Source organism: Emys orbicularis, chromosome 2 (genome assembly GCF_028017835.1).
Source record: "Emys orbicularis isolate rEmyOrb1 chromosome 2, rEmyOrb1.hap1, whole genome shotgun sequence".
NCBI classification, from domain to species: Eukaryota; Metazoa; Chordata; order Testudines; family Emydidae; genus Emys; species Emys orbicularis.
In genome coordinates, this window is record NC_088684.1 from 52830111 (window position 1) to 52852280 (window position 22170).

The 22170-nt window shown below is 43.7% G+C and overlaps 1 protein-coding gene across 1 annotated transcript in view; it reads right to left on the minus strand.

Annotated features, from left to right (window-relative positions):
* The window catches only part of ZBTB10 (zinc finger and BTB domain containing 10), a 32345-nt gene that overhangs the window by 4854 nt on the left and 5321 nt on the right, over positions 1-22170 (minus strand). Inside the window, exons 2-3 of the mRNA XM_065398948.1 lie at positions 14605-15502; positions 1254-1391 (exon numbers count right to left, since the gene is read on the minus strand). Coding sequence (XP_065255020.1) covers positions 1254-1391; positions 14605-15502 — 1036 coding nt within the window. The remainder of the gene's footprint in view (positions 1-1253; positions 1392-14604; positions 15503-22170) is intronic.

The window sequence follows — 22170 nt, forward strand, 5'->3', positions numbered from 1 at the left end:
GCGCCCCCTTCTGGATGCGGCCGAGGCTTGGGGGGCGGCTGCAGCTGGGGCCATGCACCCATCCCACAGCTGCATCTATCTCCAGAGCAGGGAGCTGTACACCCCCCGAGGCTGTGCCCCCCGCTGCAGCAGCTTCTGGCATGTCATTCTCTCTCCTCCCCCGCCACCCCTCGGGACTCCATTTCTCCTCCCTATTTAGCCCTGCCCCCGACTATTTTTAATAAAGTCACAGATAGGTCACAGGCTCCATGAATTATTGTTTATTGCCCGTGACCTGCACATGACTTTTACAAAAAACAACAGTGACAAAATCTTAGCCTTACTTATGTATGCCTGCAAGGATGGGAGGGGGAGACGCAGATACAAAACTTAAGCGTAACATTAAGACCCTGCATGAAGTATTATGTTGAGGAAGTTTCTCCTAGTAGATAAAATACTGGACTGGGACTTAAGAGACCTGGGTTCTTTTCCCAGCTCTGCCACTGGCATGCTGGCAAGTGACCGTGGGCATGTCATTTCACCTCCTTTTGCCTCAGTTCCCCACCTATAAGTGTCAGGATATTATCATCCTTCCTTCATAAAGCACTTTGAGTTTTGATAAGGGATACAAGGGCTAGATATTACTACCCACTCCTGTATGTTCCTAATATAGCTGCTTTATTGAGAAGCGGTGTGTCTTATTAATGTGTTTGTTACATGACAGTGCTTCTTTGTATATTCTCAAAATCTTCAGAGAATTTCTCTACAACTAACTCCGTAGCTAGATCTATACAGTGGGGGCGAATGTGGGGGGGGGAGATGTTACTCCCAGAAGGGCAAGACCACCCAACATGGGTCTGAAGAGAAGATGCTTTTAGCCATGCTGAAAGGAAATATGAATTGCGCTAACCAAAACTTAATATGTAGAGTGACAATTTTCAGAGTTAAGCATTACATATTTGAAGATCAAATCTAGTTTATCTGTATGCTAATCCATCTATCCTAAATTGATAGTAAGAGCCTAATATTTAAAAAAAAAGCCAAACTGGCTATAGTTTGTTTTGGGAAAAGCTACTGTGACATTGTCAATGAGAAAGATTAAAAAAATCCTGGGTTATAGCAATTTTTTCATATAACAAGAATAAATTCAAGGAAGTCATACTAGATGACCACAGCGGTCCCTTCTGGCCTTATAATCTATACGACCATTAAATAGTACAGGAAACTGGACCCAAAAAAAAGAGGGCTATGAAGGGGGAAAAAAATTTACTTGCCATTTTCCCAAGCTTCTTTTGGCCAAGATTCCGGCAACAGTCCATACTTGAAGTCATTTGAAGTACCCGGCAACAGTCCATACTTGAAGTCATTTGAAGTACCCGGCAACAATCCATACTTGAAGTCATTTGAAGTACCTGTTACAAGTAATGTTCTTTTAACTTGATTTACACAAAATTCTACAGAAGAGAATTCTCTGAACAGTTATATTTTTAAACAAACTTTTTAAGAAGTTTTATGACTAATTAACTTGTGATATTGGGCAAATTGCAGATTCTGCAATATTAGGCTTCCACTGCAATTTTGACTACAGGGACCCCCATTCTCAGCCCCGAGTGGCTGACAGCAGAAAATTGCTGAAAAGTAATAATGACTTTATTACTGCAAATAATAATGTCCAATATTACTTTTCCACAGTTTTCCCTAGCTTGTCTGCAACTCAGCCACAATTTTTTGACAATCTCGCAATTCAAGTAGGGCCTTATTTATGAATTGATTACTCTGATAGTCCCTTATAAGTAAACATTAACTAATTTCACCAAAATATGGGATTTTTAGACTACAGCCCTGGGCAATTTCATCCTCTCCATACTGACCGATTCTGCAAAAACATTTTTCATGCCACTAAAACCCCAAAGGATCAAGTTTTACGGTATGTATAGAGCCTTGCGCGGATATAAATAGGTATCCGCGGAACCGCAAGGATGAAAGAAGCAGAACGTGTGTCTGACACTCCCAGCAGCCAGCGCCCCGCACCTCCTCCGGCGCGGCTGAACCGTCCCTAAACAGGGAACAAGGCTGGAGGCATTACAGCTACGCTAGAGGAACTGCTGGCACGGAGCGCTGGCTCCTGGAAGCGGCAGCCCCACGTTTTGCTCCTTTCACTGCTGCGGTTCCCGGGAGAGCCCTGCGGGTTCCACGGATACCGATTTATATCCGTGGATATAAATTTGTATCCGCGCGGGGCTTATGTATGTAGGTCCTCATTCCCCCACTTTCTGCCCTCTTATTTTTTCCATTGTTGTATGCCAGCAAAACCTTAGTGTAAACTCCCAGCAGAAGTTGTTCTGCTGACATAGCTACACCATCTCCCTCAATAACATTAGCTATGCTGACAAATACTCTTCTGACAGCACAGTTGCGTCTACACGAGCAGTTTTGCCAACACACCGATGTTGAGCAGAAAGCACAATTTTTTCCTCATTCCCAGCCAACATAGCTATGCTGGCAAGACTCTGTAATGCACACCATGCCTTATACCAGTAGAAAGGTGATTTAAACAGGTGTAAAATATTTCTGTAAGTCTACTGTGATAAGTGCCTTTATTTGCACTATAACTACATGCATATTGGGGGTTGTACAGCCTTAATTATACTCAGTTTCAAACAAACATACTTAAAGCAATACAAAAAAAACTGATCAGCCCTTTGTCCCATCCGGTCTCTGTAAATTTGTATGTTTGTGAAAGAAGTTGCATAAGGAATTTTTTTTATAAAAGTCTAATTTAAAGGAATATGGTCTACTTAACACACACTTATTTGAATTTCATCCTATTCTCATACTACTTATTAAGTAAACAAACAAAGTCCTCTCACTGCCCCATTTTTGTTGGCTTGTCAGTATTCTGTGTGCAATTAGTGCCATAGTTTCCCTAGCCAATGAGTTTCCACTTTTTCTTATGTCTATTATATAGCAACAAGAGAATTTTTTTTAAAAAAGCTGATTAAATCCACCTACCCACCCACCAAGAGATCCAGGAGTAACTGTAGAAGCTGAAGATTGTAGTAATTAAGAATGGTTAAAACTTTTAAAGTTGTACCTCCCTTTAAAAATGTTATAAATAAGGAGCAGTTCTGTTGAACCTCAATGAGGACTGCAATTCTATTTTTGGTTCCTAAATCTAAACCCTCCCCCATATATATCTCTCTCTCTCACACACACACACCCCTAGTATCTACAGAATGTGTAAGAGAAAGCCTTGAAATACAGTCTCCATCACAAAACAAATTTTATGCACTTTGATTCATTCTTCTCTTTCCCCCATTCAACTCATGTTGTCTCCCTCTCCTCTCTCTCCTTGCTTGACTTTAGTTTTTTGTTTTATTCTTCTTCTAGCTACCAATGATGAAAAAACTACACTTAGAAACCACCATGCCCAGAAGCCATATATTGTGGTGATCCTCTAGCAACTAACTGGGTACAGGCCCCTTATCTATGGCCTTGGCTACACTGGCGCTGTACAGCGCTGCAACTTCCTGCGCTCAGGGGTGTAAAAACACACCCCCCCCCCGAGAGCAGTGAGTGCAGCGCTGTAAAGCGCCAGTGTAATCAGCGCCTGCAGCGCTGCACACTCACTCGCAGTGCTGCAAGCTACTCCACCCTCTCCAAGGGGAGTACATACAGCGCTGTGAGAGCTCTCTCGCAGCGCTGGTGGCGCAACTACACAAGTAGTTTTCATTCCAACTACACAAGTGTAGCCAAGGCCTATGCGTTTCTTTAGTCAGGCATAAAAGGGAACAAATCTTTTACTAAGGGCACATCATGTTGGCACTGGCAGCATTGCACACCATTCTGATACACAAAAACAGGTATGTTTTAGATTGAATTCTGATGGGCAGCCACATCATTCCTACCCTTCTCCTGTGCCTGTTCTTCACTGGTGATGGGTGTTTTAAATCTGGAGGCTTGTAATCCTGTCCTACCCTCTTTTGTCAGGTGTTAGCTATTCCCATTCTGCTCAGGACTTATGTCTGCACTTTTGTAAATTCCAGCTAACACATCCATTTGCAGGTAGGGAGTGCACACGATATAAGAAGTTATGCCATGTTTTGACAGTGCTACAGCAGCAGCGGAATGACAGTATACTTCCTTTCTGCTGGGCAAGGTATGTGCAGAAGTATCCAACGTACATCAATTTTTCACTACTATTGTAGAGTGAAAATCTCAACATCAGATTGTATGCATCAGTTTTACTCTGCTGCTTAAACAGCATTATGGATTATGGTTGGCAGTGGTAACTGCATGGGAAGACAGCTCAAAGGGAGCCCAAATGAAGTTAACAGGTGTCTGGAAAAACTGTCACGCAGCTGGGTAGCCAGCTGCCAGCTATAGTCCATGTGGGATCATTCATGCAATTGACCCTCAGCAGCTCAGTCTCAGTGATCACAAAGCCTCAGATCCCAATGAGTAAACAGGAAATTATTCTCCCTCTGCCCACAGGATTTGTTCCAAGGTTGTTGGGGTTTGTTTGGTTTTTTTTGGGGGGGGTAGGGGGGGGGAAGAGAGAGAGAGAGAGAGAGAGAAAAGAGGATAGGAGAGGGAGAAGAGGAGAATTCCAATATTTTAGCTCTTATGCCTGGTTGTTGGAGGGGAGGAAGTGACAACCTAACTTTCCTTTCAGAGTAGCAGCCGTGTTAGTCTGTATCCTGTTATTTTAACTTTCCTTTGATTCCTGGGAGCTAAGTGGAGAAAGAATGGGGGGGGGGGGGGGAGGCAGAGTTACTGTAAGGAAGTTGTTCTTTGGAGTTATTTAGATCATACCAGATCATTCTTATGTCCATGCTCCCACACACAAACTAGCGAGAACTCCCTCAGCTTGAAGATTATATTGTTGATTCCAGTACAGGCATTTCACAATAGCTAATGTAATGAAACAAGGGACACACATAGGGTATCTAACTGCCTATTCCTTCTGAATAGGTCAAACTCCCGTATATACACAAAATCCTCCTTTTGTGGTGAAGAGTATGGATGAATGGTGATCTGTTATACCCCACTCTTGGGAATTAAAAATCTCCAGGTCTCTATTTAAAAAATACAATAAATAAAAAAATCAAGGAACTGGACTGGATAGTGAGGACAGGTAAGCACTTTAAACAGAAAGGATGAGATAATTCTTATAATGCTCTTGGTCTTCAAGAAAAAACTAAAGAAAACCAACAGTGCCATCCAAAAAGGAGAAAGATTAAGCACCAAAAAAAGCTTTGTGGTCAACATTTTTAGCAATCCTAAGCAAAAAAAACCCCCATATCTGCAATGTTGATAATCAAACCCTGTCTCTTGATGTAGTGTAAACAATAAGTGTGTGTAGAGAATACGACAACTGCCTTGCAAAGAGATGAGAACAGACTAAAGTTGTGTTGCAGCAGATTAAAGGTTTGAGGATGATGGACACGATTCTATCTAAAAAAAATGCAGCAGATAGGGTAACTTGAAATCAGACTTATCAGTTTTCATCTTCTATATAGACCAGGGGTAGGCAACCTTTCAGAAGTGGTGTGCCGTGTCTTCATTTATTCACTTTAATTTAAGGTTTCGCGTGCCGGTAATACATTTTAACGTTTTTTTAGAAGGGGTCTCTCTAAGTGTATATTATATAACTAAACTATTGTTGTATGTAAAGTAAACAAGGTTTTCAAAATGTTTAAGAAGCTTCATTTAAAATTAAATTAAAATGCTGATCTTACGCCGCCAGCCTGCTCAGCCCGCTGGGTGGGGGGTGCAGGGCAGAAGGCTGGGTGTGTGGGGGGACTCAAGGTCAGGGCAGAGGGCTGGGGTGTGGGGACGTGCAGGGCACAAGGCTGGGTGTGTGGGGGGACTTGAGGTCAGGGCAGAGGGCTGGGGGTGTGGAGGTGCAGGGCAGAAGGCTGGGTGTGGGGGGGGTTCAGGGCAGAGGGCTGGGGTGTGTGTGTGGAGATGCAGGGCAGAAGGCTGGGTGTTGGGCAACTCGAGGTCAGGGCAGAGGGCTGGGGGGTGTGGAGGTTCAGGGCAGAAGGCTGGGTGAGGGGGGGTTCAGGGCAGTGGGCTGCGGTGTGTGTGGAGATGAAGGGCAGAGGGATGGGTGTGTGTTGGGGTGGGGAGGTGCAGGGCAGAAGGCTGGGGTGCTGGGCTCGTGGGGGTGCTCCCAGCCCCCTGCCCTGAGCGGCTCATGGCAGGGGGCTGGGAGGGATATGACCTGTTCCACCCCCTTCCCCCAGGCCCGTCCCTACCTCTCTCTGCCTGCTCTACGGAGCAGCCAGCACGCTGTGCTCAGCTCTGCTCCTCTGGGAGGAGGAGGGGCCGGAATGCACCACGCTGTGGGAAGAAGGGGGAGGGGGAAGCTTGGCTGCCGCAGGATCAAGCTTCTGCCCCCGCAGGGGAGAGCGGAGGGCAGGGGGGCTGAGTGGGGCGGGGGGCCGGGACTCCCTCCCCACCCCTCTCCCCTGCGGGGGCAGAAGCTTGATCCTGCGGCAGCCAAGCTTCCCCCTCCCCCTTCTTCCCACAGCGTGGTGCATTCCGGCCCCTCCGCCCCTCCTCTCAGTGGGCAGCAGCGTGCCACTCAGAATCGGCACACGTGCCATAGGTTGCCGACCCCTGATATAGACAGAGACATTCTCAGTTGTATTATAGAAAGTTTTAATGGTTCTCTGTCACCAGATATGGAGAGACTTTTGGAAGATATAGTGGGCAACCAGAACACTGAAAGGACAGAGAACTATCTTTGCCTCAGCCAATAAGCAGCAATTAGGATTCTTACTGCTACTAACACAGTAGCGCTCAGGCCCCTACACAACAAGGAACAGGGTCACTTGGTACAGGGTGTGACCAAGTATTTAGTAGGAGAATAACTGTCCAAAGATTTTACAATCACATTTAACACAAGAGGAAATAAGTGGGCAGCAGACAAGAAAGGCGAGACAGGCAACATTATGCACCCAGAGCAGCCATTATGCATAGTTCATTTTAACTTGAAAACAGCAACTGAGTTAAATGAAGACGCAACTTACCTAGCAGCTATCAGTTACAGTTTACTGTAGGTATCATGGAGGTGGCTTTTTGAAAGTGACTTAGAAGTAATTTAATGAGAGGGTCAGTAAGAATATTATATGCATTAAAGCCATTTGGAGAGGGGAGACAGGCTAGCTTTGTTGATAGAACAACACAGTAAAGATACAAGAAAGGATAGAACAATGAGGAGTCCTTGTGGTACCTTAGAGACTAAAATTTATTTGGGCATAAGCTTTCGTGGGCTTTAACTCACTTCACCAGATGCATGGAGTGGAAAATACAGTAAGCAGGTATAAATATACAGCACATGAAAAGATGGGAGTTGCCTTACCAAGTATGTGGGGGGGGGGGGGGGAGGAGGAGGAGGAGATCAGTGCTAACGAGGCCAATTCAATTAGGGTCGATGTGGCCCATTCCCAACAGTTGACAAGAAGTCGTGAATATTAACAGAGGGGAAATTACTTTTTTTAGTGCTAACAAGGCCAATTCAATACTCCCATCTTTTCATGTGCTGTATATTTATACCTGCTTACTGTATTTTTCGCTGCATGCATCTGATGAAGTGGGTTATAGCCCACGAAAGCTTATGCCCAAATAAATGTGTTAGTCTCTAAGGTGTCACAAGGACTCCTCGTTTTTGCTGATACAGACTAACATGGCTACCCCTCTGAAAGAAAGGATAGGTAGCAGCTAAACTGGAGGGCCTAAACAGCATAAAGACCAGAAGTTTGATACAGTGGAGCAGGGGAGAGTCAGAGATACTGGAAAAAGAGGGGTGACATGGTCAAAAGCAAAGGGTCAGGAAAGCTACTTTTAATCAACAGCTTTTTGAATAGACCTAAGGAGGAGAGATGGATGTCAGGAAAGCCCGAGAGAAGGAGTTTGCTGTAGTTAAAATAAGAAATAAATTCCTAGATGACGAATGCCAGAAAGGGTCAGAACTTTGTTCCTTCACAACACTCCAAGAGCAAGCTACTGATGCAGACTTGGTGTCAAGCATAGAGTTGAAAACATCCCAGTTATATGCTATAGTGGCAGATAAAATGGCATTGTCAGGGACAGAGATCTGGATGGATGGGGGGTTGGGGAGGGGGGGGAAGAGAAGAGGAAAGAATGGAGGTCACATTGGTGTTTGGCTGGAACATTAGTTCTGATCATGAAGCCTTTGTCTCAGAGGTTGGTCAGGATTTTTGTACTAGAGGTAGTTTAGCAAAGGAATGTATGTAACCCATCTCTAGTTGACAGAAGGAATCTTGCCAGTCCAATCTTTCTGGTGTCAGGTGTAGAGCAATTCTAGGTTGTTATAAACCAGGAGTAGGCAACCTGCGGCACGCAAGCTGTTTTTCAGTGGCACCTCACACTGCCCAGATCCTGGCCACCGGTGCAGGGGGCTCTGCATTTTAATTTAATTTTAAATGAAGCTTCTTAAACATTTTAAAAACCTTATTTACTTTACATACAATAGTTTAGTTATATATTAAAGACTTCTAGAAAGAGATCTTCTAAAAACGTTAAAATGTATTACTGGCACGCGAAACCTAAATAAATGAAGAGTTGGCACACCACTTCTGAAAGGTTGCTGACCCCCGTTATAAACAATCTTTACTGTATCCCCATTCATTAAAAAAAAAAAAAAAAAAAGCACACACACCCCATACACAACACTGATTCACTACCCCAAATGAGGGTTCATGTAGTTCTGTCACAAATTGGCTTCAGTCAGTGATCAAGTTTTGCTGTCAAGCAAACTAGGAAAATCTACAGAATACTGCCTAATCTCAAGACTTTCTGGCACAGTTAGTCTATTTATTTAGAAGACTGTGACCTTACCGTCCACCTGAATCAGGACCACCTTGAGATTACCTGAAGCTCCTCAGTGCATTCAGAACCACCCAGAACATGCAGATTTTCCTGGCAAATCAAATGCCCTAGCCATCTTTTAGACCATAAAGTTTTCCTAGCCCAGAGTTATGGGTCAGTGTAGCTTTTGACAGAAAGGATTTCTTTTAAAGCATGTAAACCTGGGAACTTCCCTGAGAAGGGCTCTATAGAGCCATTTTGGAGGCAATTCAAGATTCCATATCCCAACAACGCAGAGCCTTTTGATGTACAAGACTCTTAATATCCCTTTAAGAGAGATAGGTCCTCTAAGGCAGACACCACAGACTTGCTAGTCTTTCTGAAACCTTTAGAAGACCAAGAAGCTTTTGCTGTTTGTATTTAGGAGGCTTGCGTCCCTTGACCTTGTGTGAAGAGAAAGGCAAAACACCCAGATTCTGGATGTACTATTTAACCTCTTTGGTCAATGATAACTGGACAACAAACCCAAGGAAACAAAGAGTGGCTTCCATTTTCTTAGTCTTTGAGGGAAGCCATCCTTTTTCTTTTGGGAGAAAAATGATATCTCCCATAACATGGCAAATCGCCATGCTTTTATCGAGCCCTACGAAGGTCTTATGAACAGTGCAGTCACGAGTGTCTTCCAGCATCACAGCCAGAGAGGAGCTGCTGTTGCTACCATTTACTAAAACTAATACCTACGCCCAACATCTGGCAGCCTCAGTACCCTCATGTATTACCTTGTTGAATTACCCATGGCTCCCTATGGAAACTATCATCCACACAAGTGTCCTTCTACAGTTGAATTGGTATTTACCCATGAATAGGCATATGTGACAGATAAAGATTGGCCAAAAGGTTATACTAAAGAGTGGATTTACCATGAAACAAACAGTGCAGTGGAACTGGACCACCCAATGACAAGGGGCCCCCCAAAATGCAGGACAAATATATGACAATCTGCCCCTGAGTCCAGGCTGGCAGCGCAGCAGGACTCAGTCAGGCATACTGTGGCCGGTGGCCCCACGCCACTCCCAGAGGCGTCCGGCTGCTGGCATGTCTCTGCACGCCCCTGGAGGGGGGAGGCGGCTCTGCGTACTGCTGCCCCCTGGGCAGCTCACAGAGACCCGCTGCCCCCCTCCCCTCAATGGGCACGCAGAGACGTGCCAGCAGCCGGACACCTCTGGGAGTGGCGTGGGCTAATGCTGAGGCAGCTCCCTGCCCCCCTCCTTCTGCACCACTCCCAGAAGCAGCTGGCATGTCCATGTGGCCCCTGGGGCGGAGGGGGCCTGTGTCTCCAGGCGCTGCCCCTGCCCCCAGCGCCGACTCTACAGCTCCCATTGGCCAGGAGCTGCAGCCAATGGGAGCTGCGGGAGAGGCGGCACCTGTGGGCAGCAGCATGCAGAGATCCTCTGCCCCCGAGCCGCTGCCATAGGGGTGTGTGCGCTGGTCACTTTGGGAGCCATGCCACCCGAGGTAAGTACAACCCCCCCGTCCTCTCCCACACCCCAAACCCAAGGCTGCACCCCTGCACTCAAACTTCCTCCGAGAGCCTGCACTCCTCACCCCAACCCCAGCCCAGCGCCCGCATCCAAACTTCCTCACATAGCCTGCCGCCTGCACCCCAACCCCAATCAAAGTACCTCACTATTTTCATTTACGTTCCATTACTTATAATATAGAAGGAAGATGGAAGAAAAAGAATGAAAAACAGGGGAGGGGAAGGGGAAGAGAGAAAATGCTCTTTTTCTTGGCTGGGTCCCGAGGAGGGCCCCCAAAAATGAAGCTGCGCACAGGGCCCCACTAACTCTAAATCTGCCACTGCTTTTGACTGACAATATACTAGCATATGAAGTCAGAGGTGTGGCTGGCCAATGTTGCCTCTGGTCATGGCAACGTTCACCACCAGGCTTTCTTACACAAGGTATAGCTGATGGATTTCCTAAGCAGAAGATACTTTCATCTACTCCTTTGATACAATCAGATCAATGGATTGTGCATGAGGTTATGGGTCATCCGTGCTACCTTTCCTCCCAAAACCGTTATGTACTATATCAGCTCTAGGGCCAGCGAGCATAAAGGCTGCCAGAGCACACTATTTTATATAAGTTTTTATACCAGGCTCATTAGCACAGTATCTGAGTACCTTTCAGTAGTGCACTAAGCAACATGACTATCATCATGATGTTTGTTCACTAATTCTCCCCAGGGAGAAGTGTAAGCAGTGGAGTGTTTTGTTCACAAAAGTCATTTTCTCTGGTGCAGATTCCCTATATGTACCCGTTTACTGAGCGAGATCAAATCCAACTTTTTAAATATTGCTCTCCCAACTTAGAACTCAGTTGCTGCACACTAGCTCAGGTCGAATCGGAGCAGGTAGCTCTATTTGGTGCAGAGCAGTGTCAGTTTAAATCAGGTGTGCGCACACAAGTTAAAACAGTCCAAGTCTATTCACCAGCCCTTTTTTCCTGAGAACTCTCTCTCTGGGCTGGGATCAAATGATCCCAAATTTGCACCACTGAAGCCTACTTTGCGCCCCAATGAGGCATACCACTTTTCAAGACAACTGAGTATGCATATGGAGTTTAGAGCACTTTGAAAGGTCAGCTCTTAATATGGGAGCTTGGCCATGAACTGCCTCCCATAATGCTTTGGACCAGACTGTCCCGTGCCACAAAGCAGCACAAAGGGAACAGAAGTCGCCCTAAAGTTCCCTGCTGGGTACATCCCCAGAGGAGATGTGGCAGTAGTGCCAGCATGTGGAAAGTTAAGAGCAAGGAAAAAGTATTTTAAGTGCATTACACTGCAGTTATTTTCAGCTAAGATATGACATCCATGGGACCACTGCAGCTGGTACAAGTTAGAGCAGCCCCTTGGCTGTTTAAAGCTGGATGAAGGAACTACAACTGGTTGATGATTCTCTGCTCTACCTCCTTTCCTCTTCTGAGCTATCCTAGGTGTCTCTGTGGGCACTCTCCTAGGCTCCCACAGGCCTGAGCAGGGAATCAAATAAAGGAAAACCACAGGCACTCTGGTCCCTCCACTGCAACAGAGCACACGGCCACCAGGGAAACTGCCCGGAAGAGACGGGACAGCAGCTGCTTAGAGCACTCTTGGCTCATACCACGCAGCGGCCACTGGGGGAAGTTGTGCTCCTTTCTTCCTCCTTGTAACAAAGCTAATTCAAAACCACTTCTGTTTTAAAGAGTGGGGGTGAAGCTCAGGGAACATTTTCAACTCACAATCAAGTACAAATACACCCAACCCCCGCTAGAATTACCATATAACGAGGTTGCGGCCATGGATTCCAAATTTAATTACTTTAATTGCAATTAGTTTTAACGTGGTCCCTGCGTTAACGCAGTACTGTGCATGGATCCCAAATCCCACCTTCTAGCAAGGGTCGGGTATATTGTTAACAGTTGCCCTTAAGGGCCACAAGTGTCTATGCCTGTCCTACAGGCTTAATCACCCTGGATTAATTAATCCTTTATCCACTATTTCTTTGACCAGTTCAAAGGAGAAACAGCTGAAGTTTATGTGGACTTTCCTAAAAACTAGTATTTTATCAAATTTCTCATAAAAGGCTATCACAGGAAGTTAAGCACTCATTGGGGTAAGGAGCAAAGTGCTAAAATGAACTGAAAACTAGCTGGGAGAAAAACAAATAGGATAAGTAGATGGTTTGTTTTCAACATGGCAAGAGGTTAATTGCAATATTCAACCTTGGGACGTCTTAAGACTGGTATTGTTTAAAATATTTATTGATTATCTAAAGGAGGGGTAAACAATGAGGTAGAAACATTTAAAGATGACTAAGTTATTTTGGTTAGTGCAGTTAAGACTAGTGAAGGCTTTAGAGGGACTTAGAAGGGCTGAATAAGTAAGTAGTATAATGGCAGATCAAATTCAATGTTTTTCCAATGCACATTACCTCACATTTGTGGAATAATTTGAAATCTCTAACTACTCAGGGCAGGGTGGGGGTGAAGAGAGGAAAAAGGACAGACATCCTTGTGAGCAGCTAAAAAAAAAAAAAAAGGCTGCTCGTTGTGCAGCAGCAGTTGATAAAGCAAACAAAATATGTATTAGTATATACACACAAAAATGGGATGAAAGATACTGAAAACTTATGCCAGGAAATACTTTTAATAAAACACACTCATACTTCCTTCAGTAGCATGGGTTCTACTGCTCTTTCTGGAAAAATCATTCTTAGCCAACTCTTTATAGGTTACTACTGGGAATTTTGACACGAGTCCATTCTCATTCTGAGCGAAGTCAGTAAGCATGGTCTACCTGAAGGTGACACTACAAAGCAGACTCAGCAGGATCTGAGAATTGAGAATAAAAATGTGCTTGTTGAATTCCCTAATATTAATCAAGCAATGTTGCTGTTCTCCCTCATTCCGGCAATACAAGGGGAATGGAAGTCGTCCACAGCAGGGCATTTGTGGGTATCCTAATATGGGGACAGTCCATAACAGCACAGATCCAGCATAACTGGCTCCTACACACCCCAGTGCAGTGCCCTGAACAGAGGATAGGTTGGAGCAAGGAGAGGAATAGTTTGAGCATGCTGTGCTCCAGCTATCCCCAGCTGGCATATGGTTGCTTAGGGACCATTACTAGCTGAAACAAATTGGAGCTGCCATGGGCTGGACAGACAACTGGGAGACCTATAACTCACTGATTCTTAGCTTCTTTACCCTTTTCTTAGGCTGCCCTATCTGGCTGCATGAGGAAGGAGAAGCCCTCTTTTGCAAGTCAATCCCTTAAATTTAGGCAGGATCAGTCAAGTTTCTATCCTGTTCACCATGAAGCACCTGCAGCTCAACAAGGAAACAGACAACAGAGCATCCAAAGCAACTCTCCTCCCTCATGTAATACAGCAGGCAGCCAGCTGGAGAGCTACTAAGGAGCTGTTCAGAGCACTCCTGGCTCACATTACAACTACTCCTGAGAAATGGCACACAGCTGGAGGTGATCCCATCCAACACCAGCCCATACCAATGGGACTGGCACACCACACCACCCACACTGCAAGTGTGGCTCAAGGAACACTTTCAATTCACAATAAAAGTGAGACATCTCTTCAAGGGCCATATGTTGAACACCACTGGTGTGAAGTCAAAATGCAGCTTCTCTATACACTGAACAAAGGGATGGATCATTCAAAAGATAAGTCACTAGCAGACGCAAATTTACAGACATCAACCTTCCCACCACAGGAGAGCATCTGGCCAGGCAATTAAACTCAGTTATTTTCAAGTTAAAAGCCAACTGCTGATTTTAAAGCATAGTACAGATTAAGTTACACATGGTGTGGATAGTTGAAATGTGCTAGCCAAGAGAATTAAACATTTATATAAGCAAAATAAAAATTTTTTGAAAGTTTTCACCAGTTGATGTTACCTTGTTTGGTTTATTTGATAACTGGCTCTTGAGGATTATAGGAAGTAGGTATTCAATGTGAACTGTAAGTTTTAATACAGTTTTGGCAATAGTGTACATCTGCACACGAAACAGACATTCAGCCTTTTTTTTTATTAATAGAAACAGTAGGCATGTTTACATTAGATAAGAATCACTGCAACATTGTCAGATATTTGCAATTCATTTTGTCTACGGATTTACTACTTGTTGCAGGATCTTAGCTAATACATGTTTATAGAAGTGAAGTTATCCTAGAATGGATACAACAGTAACACTTGGATAATCCAATATATTAGTGAAATAATTTACCTGGTTCTTCCTTAATAAACTGCAAATCTTCTGGATATGGGACTGACGGCTGCATCACTGAGCAATCTTCTAAATTCTCTTCATTATTAGGTGGTATATTATAAATAAATCTCTTTGTAGTTTGGTTTTTCCTTCTTGCTTTTCCTGGTTCTTGAACTGATTGTCCCTGTGAGGCCATGTCATTCCACACAAACACTTTTCCTTCTCCTTGAGATTCATTTTCAGCCATTTCAGGTGAGCTGTCCTGGACCCAACTACAGTCATTCATTTGATAGTTTTCTATTTGGCCCTCATCAATACAGTAACCATCATTTTCAGTTTTTATACTGCTTGCCAAGTTAGTAAGATTCCGTGTTGCCCAGAAACTGGCAACTTTCTGATCCCTTGATGAAGGCAGACCATCCCGACTAACAGATCTTCTGTTATAATCCACTACTACAGCCTCTGGAGCTTCTGATTTAATGCTTATATTTAAGGCATCTTTAATGAAATTGCGACAGGACTGGACAACCTCAGTCATTTGAAGATAGCTGGCCACTGACATCACTTCAATGGCATTTTGGCTTGTAAGGACAAGGTTACCGGAATATAAGAAGTCCAATATGACAGAAAAACCTTGAACAGCAACAACATCTAAATAGGTAACAGTGGTTTGGTTACGGCTTTCTTTGTTTGTAAAGCAGTACAGAGTCTTAAAGAAACGGCTGCCGGCAACCAGGATGTTCTTATGAGCTCTGAAGACCCTCCCACTCACCACAATATTGACATCACAAAGAATGCCTTTCTTCCTCTGTTCATTTAGTTCTTGCAGCAGCTGATAGCAATAAGAGTTCTCATTTGGCCTACTGTTGTAGTCGCAGTACCCCTCATTAGTCAATTCCGACGGTATTTCTGACTCCTGCAATTAGAGGAAAGAAAAAAAAAGTTAACTCAGTTAGTTTCCTTCTTAGTTTTCCCACTGCTGCCAACAGGATATGAAAATAAACTTACGTTAAATATGTAATACAGAGGAAAATGGGGTTTATATCCTTTGTTTATGTCATAAAGGCAACATAAAATACAAGTTTCCAGAAAGTTTCCTTGTGTATTAGAAACTCAGGCCAGTTCTACTGTTTTTCCAGTTTCAGGAAAAAGGGGGTAGATGAGCTTTAAGTACCACAGAAGTTAAATGTAAGCCACTGATGGAAAGATATTTAGTTTGGGTGTTTAAAGTGTTCATTTTTGTTAACACAAATGCCTGAACTAGAAGTTAGAAGAGATTTACATTAAAGATTCAGGAGTACTTGTGGCACCTTAGACACCAATGAATTTATTTGAGCATAAGCTTTCGTGGGCTACAGCCTATTTCATTGGATGCATAGAATGGAACACACAGAAAGAAGATATTTATACATACAGAGAACATGAAAAGGTGGGAGTAGCCATACCAACTGTAAGAGCTCATCTCAATTGATTGGTCTATCATCAGCAGGAGAGAGAAAAATACCTTTGAAGTGATAATCGAGATGACCCATAGAAGGTGTGAGGATATTTTAACATGAGGAAATAGATTCAATCAGTGTAATGTTATGATTCCTGATGTCAGATTTGTGTCCATTTGTTGTTTTGCGTAGGCCAAACCGGACAGTCTCTACACAAAAGAATAAATGGACACAAATCTGACATCAGGAATCATAACATTCAAAAACCAGTGGGAGAACACTTCAATCTCTCTAACCACTCAGTGACAGACCTGAAGGTGGCAATTTTGCAACAAAAAAACTTCAAAAACAGACTCCAAAGAGAGACTGCTGAACTTGAATTAATATGCAAATTAGATACAATTAACTTAGGTTTGAACAGACTGGGAATGGTTGGGTCATTACACTATTTGAATCTATTTCCTCAAGTTAAAATATGTTAAAATATCCTCACACCTTCTATGGGTCATCTCGATTATCACTTCAAAGGTATTTTTCTCTCTCCTGCTGATAGCTCATCTCAATTGATTGGCCTTTTACAGTTGGTATGGCTACTCCCACCTTTTCATGTTCTCTGTATGTATAAATATCTTTTTTCTGTGTGTTCCATTCTATGCATCCGATGAAGTAGGCTGTAGCCCACGAAAGCTTATGCTCAAATAAATTCGTTAGTCTTTAAGGTGTCACAAGTACTCCTGTTCTTTTTGCGGATACAGACTAACACGGCTGCTACTCTGAAACCTGTCATTAAAGATTCAACCACCAACCTGTTCAGGTAAGAGCTATGAAAACTCCCTCACACCACTTCTCTGGTCTTCCATAGAGGGCCTCAAGTAAAAATGGGGAGACAGGACTTTAACAAATTCCCAATATATCCTTCCTCCCTCCTTATCAGCCTTCCACAAACAAATGGAAGCAAAATGAATACAAATGCCACCCTGCCTCCTTTGCAGATCACATTTAGTAATAAACTATATTCTAATGAAAATTTATAAAAGTTGGTGCACTACTGGGCATATTTTTAAACTCTAAAGATAATATTTTAACAAGTACTTAATTTTCAACTATGACAGGTGGCATCAGAGAGACTTGGTGGGGTAATACACGACTGGAATATTGGTATAGAAGGTTTCGGCTTGCTCCAGAAGGACAGGCAGGGAAAAAAGGGAGGAGGTCTTGCCTTGTATCTCAAAAATGAGGTTGAGAGGGAAATAGGACACAGACTTGTTGAAAGTCTCTGGGTAAGGATAAAAGGGGTAAAAAGCAAGGGTGATGTCATGCTAGGGGTCTACTACAGACCACCTAACCAGGAAGAGGAGATGGATGAGGCTTGTTTATAAAGAGCTAACAAAAATCATCCAAAGCACAGACTTGGTGGTGATGGGAAAACAACACAGCAGGGCACAGATTATCCAACAAGTTCTTGGAATATATTGGAGACAACTTTTTATTTCGGAAAGTGGAGAAAGCCATCAGGGGAGAAGCTGTTCTAGAATAGATTTTGATAAATAGAGAGGAACTGGTTGAGAATTTGAAAGTGGAAGGCAGCTTGGGTGAAAGTGATCACGATATGATAGAGTTCATGATTCTACAGAATGGTAAGAAGGAAAACAGCACAATAAAGGTAAAGGATTTCAAGAAGGCAGACTTCAGCAATCTCAGAGAGGTGGTAGGTAAGATCCCATAGGAAGCAAGTCTAAGGGGAAAAACAGTTCAAGAGAGCTGGCAGTTTTTCAAAGAGACATTATTAAGGGCACAAGAGCAAATTATCCAACTGTGTAGGAAAGACAGGAAGTATGGCAAGAGACCTCCCTGTCTTAACAAGGAGCTCTTCAATTATTTGAAACTCAAAAAAGAATCCTAAAAAAACGGAAACTAGGTCAAACTGCAAAGGATTAATATAAACAAGTATGCAGGGACAAAGGCCAAGGCACAAAATTAGAAAGACCAAAGACAGGATAAGCATGTTACCAGGGGGGGGGGGGGGCGAGGGGGGGGCGTGTTGTTTCAGTTTTCACCAAAAAGGTTAGCAGTGATTGGACATTTAACAGAGTGAATGCCAGTGAAAATGAGGGTAAGACCAGATGCTAAAATAGGGAAAGAAAAAGTTACAAGTTAGACAGGTTAGAGGTTTTCACGTTACCAGGGCCTGGTGAAACATCCTAGAATACTCAAGGAGCTGACTGAAGAGATATGAGCCATTAGTGATTATCTTCAAAAAAATCATGGTGAGACTCCAGAGAACTGGAAAATGGCAAATACGGTGCCAATCTATAAAAAGGGGAATAAGGACAACCCAGGAAATTACAGACCAGTCACCTGAACTTCAGTACCTGGAAAGATAATGGAGCAATCAATTTGCAGACACCTAGCAGATAATAAGGTGATAAGTAACAGTCAGCATGGATTTGTCAACAAATAATGATGGCAAACCAACCTAATGCCTTTCTTTGACAGGGTAACTAGCTTTGTGGATGGGGAAAAGCAGTAGATGTGGCATATCTTAACTTTAGTTAGGTACCTGATAATGTCTTGCATGACCTTCTCCAAAACAAACTATGGAAATACAACCTAGATAGAAGTGCTATAACATGGGTGCATAACTGGTTGGAAAAAACTGTTCCCAGACAGTAGTTAAGCTGGAAAGGCATATTCAAGTGGGGTCCCACAGGGATCAGTTCTGGGTCTGGTTCTATTCAATTTCTTCATCAATTATTTAGATAATGGCGCAGAGAGTACATGGTAACAGTGTTCAAGTACATAAACGGTTTTTACAAGGAAGAGGAAGGTAAATTAATTATTCTCTTTAACCCAGGGATGGGCAAACTTTTTAGCCCGAGGGCCACACCGGGGAATAGAAATTGGATGGGAGGCCATGAATGCTCACAAAATTGGGGTTGGGGTGCAGGCTCTGGGGTGGGGCGAAGGATGAGGAGTTTGAGGTGTAGGAGGGTGCTCTGGGCTGGGACTGAGGGGTTCAGAGGGCAGGAGGGGGATCAGGGCTGGGGCAGGGGCGTGGGGAGAGGCTCAGGGGTGCAGGCTCCAAGCGGCGCTTACCTCAGGTGGCTCCCAGAAGCAGTGGCATGTCCCTTCCCCAAATCCTACGCGGAGGTGTGGCCAGGTGGCTCTGCACTCAGCCCCATCTGCAGGCACAACTGCTGCAGCTCCCATTGGAGCACCAGAGGGGGCCATTGGAGCATGTAGGAGCTGGAGCAGGGCCATGCCGCAGCTTGCAGAAGCTGCGTGGTGCAGCTTGCGGGAGCCGTGTGGTGCAGCCCCCAACCCGCGCCCTGTCCAGAGCATAAGAGCAGGTCCTAGCTGCATGGTGCAACCTCTGACCCAGCGCCCCGGCCGGAGCAGGGCCGAGCCGCGTGGTGCAGCTCGCAGTCCGGCTTAAAACGGCCCATGGGCCATAGTTTGCCCACCCCTGCTTTAAACCTCTGAACCTAGGACAGCAATGGGCTTAAATTGCAGAAAGGGTGGTTTAGTTTGGACATTAGGACAAACTTCCTGGAATAAACTGCCTAGGGAGGTTGTGGAATCTCCATCATTGGAGGTTCTTAAAAGGTTAGACAAACACCTGTCAGGAATAGTCTAGATAATACTTGGTCCCACCATGAGTGCAGGGGATTGGACTAGTAGACCTCTCCAGGTCCCTTCCGGTCCTATGATTCTACAGTGGCAGCCTTCACCATTAGACATTAGTTCAGAAAAACAAGCGGAGAGAGTACTGAAGGTGATTACTGCAAGTGTTAAAATACCACAAAAGCTTGAATTACTAAACCAGGAAACACCTTAAAAAAGTTGCACAAGGATTTGCCATTATAGTAGTGTTTAAATGTGTAACAAGTGTTATCAAGGGAATTACTACATGCTTTGCATTTATATAGTATTTTTCATCAGGGTATCTCAAAGTGGCTTGTAACAATTCCTGAAGAACAATGACAGACAAAGAGGCACCAGGCAGTGAAGTATTACTACTATAGATCAATGCAGATAGTGGAAACCAGTAAGTAGCAGACAGGAGAGTTTTGAGCTGAATTTTCAAAAGGGATGGTGAAGTCAACAGATGATGTGGCAAAGGCAAAGGAGTATCCTCTGAACAAGGAGGAACTGGAGAGAAAATTGGAAAGGGCAGAGTTGGCAGACTGGAATATTCGGGGTGGCACTAATTTAGATGGAGTATTGCCATGAAGAATACTAAGAAGGCAGCGGAAATTTTGTAGCAAATCAGTCAGAGATGGTCTTTCAGGACATGGTTAATGCAACTCTATTTCTGTTTATCAGTTAGGAAAGGGCCACAGATGTTTCAGAACAGGCTGGACTCTGGATAAGTTGTTTAGGAGGCCACAGGCTAGAATTTCAGTAATCAAAGTGTGAAGAGAAAAAACACGCTATCGTTGCCAACTATAATTCACACTTTTTAATGCCAGAAGGAACAATTATATCATCTAGACTGGACCTATGCAACACATACCAAATTTCACCCAGTTACCCCTGTATTGAACCCAATAACTTGTGATTGACTAAAACAGATCTTCAAATCAAAACTGATGCCTGGAAGACATCAAGAGATATAGTCAGTTAGCACCGTAACTAAGAAATCATTTCCCACAACACTAAAATAACGTGTGTATTTTGTTAGTAGCTCTCAAACTCAATCCAATGTGGATCATGAAGAGGATGGCTGCAAGACTGATCAAATCTTCTCATAAATCAAGTTTTAGCTGCTTCTCTTTAGGTAGCAGCTATTACCCCAGTGGGGCAGAAATGGAAGAAAGATTTATCTGCAGCAGCGGTCAGGCCTCTGTCTCCCTGGCGGGTATAGCACTCAACCAACTCTATACTTTCCTAAATCACCACCCTCCTCACAGCTGACCTCATGCAAGATGTGTAAAGAAAAGCAGAATAGTGAAATATGGATGTGATAACTGGAAATGGATGTGGTTTTCTCAGCCACACCTTAGAACACCCTTGGTACATCCACTCAGTAATACCCCAAAACCTATCAGAAACATGCCATACTCCCCACTCAGAGTACCCAACTTCTTGCAGCAACTAAGTCCTCAAAGGATTTTGAGTCTAGGAGTTACAGCAAAGAAACGGTGGTCAAGAAACCATTTGTCACAATGTATACCCACACCACATTGTGCTTAATGTGGTCTCTATTCATCTATTAGTTTATAAAAAAAAAAAATGAAGGAAGATGCAAAGGCATTTCAGATTAATTCAAAATAAGATATGATGAACTAACATGCAGCCACTCCTCAAAATGCAGATGACTGCAATTCCAAAGTAACATGTTCTTAAAATGCAGTAAGTTAGTGAGAGATCTTGAACTAACACAGAGATCCTTGTTTGGCATCAGTTTCTGCTGTCTCCTGGGAGCAGGAAAGAACCAAAGACTCTTGCGCCACTTCTTGCATGTGTGTATGAAGAGTAATGGAGAAGTAGTTATCCTTTCAGAATCCTCCATATGTTGCTTCATTTGCCTTGCAGCATCTTTCCTCCTCTATCCAATTAGTTAGTTCTTTCCCCATCAGGTAAACACTGCCCGTAAACAAGCCCTTTCAGAAGAGTAAGAGAGTAGTAATTTCCTGGCCACCGTTTTCTAGCAAAACATTCTGAAATGTTTTCTGTCAGCTGCCATGAGCTGGAGCATCACCTACACACAGACCTTGCCTTATTATTTAACATTTATATTGCAGTAGCGCTGAACAGACAATCAAATAGGGCCCTACAGTGGCAAACGCTATAGAAGATATAAGACAATCCCTACTTCAAAGAGCTTACTTTTAAATCAGCAAGTAAAGGTAGGGAAGTAATCCTTAAAACAGGGATACTCAAACATATTTATGAATGAAACACCACTTCCTATTCATGACTGCATGACATCCAAGGCAATTATGGTTCATGTAGAAGAATTATACTACATCAACTGTTCTTCTGCTTTCAGCGAACTTCTGCCTTTAACCAAAAACGTATTTCAGACTGAAAGGGAGCTTTTGCGGTGTTACCTGCAAAGCCCTAACTTTAAAAAGTGTTAGGTGGAGGGGAAAGAAAACTGGCACCCCTACCACATGCATTTACTGACAGCAGCAAAAGA